At 23.1% G+C, this 2367-nt stretch overlaps 1 protein-coding gene across 1 annotated transcript; it reads right to left on the reverse strand.

The window, feature by feature from the left end:
• Positions 1 to 1612: 1612 nt before the first annotated feature.
• On the reverse strand, positions 1613 to 2152 carry LOC126668457 (uncharacterized). The gene is made up of 3 exons (XM_050361650.1): positions 1946 to 2152; positions 1740 to 1835; positions 1613 to 1621 (listed from the first exon to the last, which is right to left on the reverse strand). Exons 1-3 carry the CDS (start codon positions 2150 to 2152, stop codon positions 1613 to 1615), a joined length of 312 nt encoding a protein of 103 aa, XP_050217607.1.
• Between the last annotated feature and the right edge of the window lie 215 nt (positions 2153 to 2367).

Below are 2367 nucleotides of genomic sequence, written 5' to 3' on the forward strand. Positions count from 1 at the left end.
TTTGGAATATTAAAACTATAAATCAGATAATTTAAAAATAATATTTGGTTTATTATTGGTATAATTTCAGTATATTTTTGGTATATTGATTATAAATTTTTATATATATTTTCTAGTTGATAACATGTATTTTTTTTATGTGTATTTTTCACTATAGTTGGTAATGAACAAAAAAATTTGTATACTCTTGGTATACTGATGGTATAATTTTAGTATATTATTAATTTAATTTTCAGTATACGATTTGATGTAATTTTGGTAAATTTTTATTTAATATTAATAAAATCTCAGTATGTATAATGTTGGTATAATTTTGGTACAATGTTGATATAATGTTAGTTTATTAGTATACTAACATTATACCCACAGTATACACCGTATGTTTGATATTATTTTTTATTTTTTTGTACTTTTGTAAATATTATTAATATTTTTATAAATGAAAAAAGTCAACATATACTTTTGTAATTATTTTCATTTTTTTTGGTAAATGGTGTAATTTCCTCTTTTTTTTATGTGTATTTTTCACTATAGTTGGTAATGAACTAGAGAATTTGTATACTCTTGGTATACTGATGGTATAATTTTAGTATATTATTAATTTAATTTTTAGTATACGATTTGATGTAATTTTGATAGATTTTTATTTAATATTAATAAAATCTCAGTATGTATGATGTTGGTATAATTTTGGTACAATGTTGATATAATGTTAGTTTATTAGTATACTAACATTATACCCACAGTATACACCGTATGTTTGATATTATTTTTTATTTTTTTGTACTTTTGTAAATATTATTAATATTTTTGTAAATGAAAAAAGTCAACATATACTTTTGTAATTATTTTCATTTTTTTTGGTAAATGGTGTAATTTCCTCAAGAAAATAATCATGGGCTACACCAAGCCCGAGCTGAATCCAAGGGCCCAAATCTAATTAAAAAAAATAGAGGAAATTACACCATTTACCAAAAAAAATGAAAATAATTACAAAAGTATATGTTGACTTTTTTCATTTACAAAAATATTAATAATATTTACAAAAGTACAAAAAAATAAAAAATAATATCAAACATACGGTGTATACTGTGGGTATAATGTTAGTATACTAATAAACTAACATTATATCAACATTGTACCAAAATTATACCAAAATTATACATACTGAGATTTTATTAATATTAAATAAAAATTTACCAAAATTACATCAAATCGTATACTGAAAATTAAATTAATAATATACCAAAATTATACCATCAGTATACCAAGAGTATATAAATTTTTTTGTTCATTACCAACTATAGTAAAAAATACACATAAAAAAAAATACATGTTATCAACTAGAAAATATATATAAAAATTTATAATCAATATACCAAAAATATACTGAAATTATACCAATAATAAACCAAATATTATTTTTAAATTATCTGATTTATAGTTTTAATATTCCAAAATTATACCATAATTATACCGACATTATACAAATCGTACTTTTGTAATTAATTTTTATTTTTTGATACTTTTGTAATTAATTTTAAATCAGTCGTATTTTTGTAAATAAAAAAAGTTTACAGGTACTTTTGTAAATATTTTTAAAATTTTACCTTTAATCAACCTAAACCAAATACAACCCAAGAAGTTTAATCAAGCCACAATTCAAACTTCGAATTCGCAAACGACTCCAAATTACTACTGAAATTCATCGAAAAAAATAATGAAATACGGGGTATTACAAATCTGCAGCATGTGCATGTTCTTTCATTAAGATTTACTATAACGGTTTTATCACCATCTTCCACATTGTGCAAACCTCTAACAGATGTTGAAGCCTGTTGTGAAAAACATATTTGACAATTAACTGACCATTAGACAACTGTTAGATAACAGTTAGATAATATAGTATAGTTGAAATTATAATTTACTGTAATTGAAAATTTACCTTCATTCTTAAAGATGATGCATAGTGATTTCTGAGTTCATGTTCTGCTTTGTTTATCAGCTTAGTAAATATACAAATTGCAATATTTGTGTTAGCGTAACTCCATTCTTGCATCAAACGCCTTAAACTTTCAAGGAGCGTTATTATTGGTAATTCCCTAGCTGCCTTGATTGCTGCATTCAAATACTCAGCGATATTCGATGTCATTGTCGAGTACCTAATATTTGTAAATCATGATGAAACTTGTTGTAATATATATAACAAACTCACAGTAAATATTAAGCAAACTGTTAGTTAACTAGTTAAAGAATAGTCATATCAAACTTATAAAGAATTATCAGTTAACTAATATCAGTTTTTTAATAATACCTATTAGCTTTGCAGTGTGCTCTTGCCCACTTCTCGAACCCAATATTTGTTAG

This window comes from Mercurialis annua, linkage group LG2, assembly GCF_937616625.2.
Source record: "Mercurialis annua linkage group LG2, ddMerAnnu1.2, whole genome shotgun sequence".
NCBI lineage: Eukaryota > Viridiplantae > Streptophyta > Magnoliopsida > Malpighiales > Euphorbiaceae > Mercurialis > Mercurialis annua.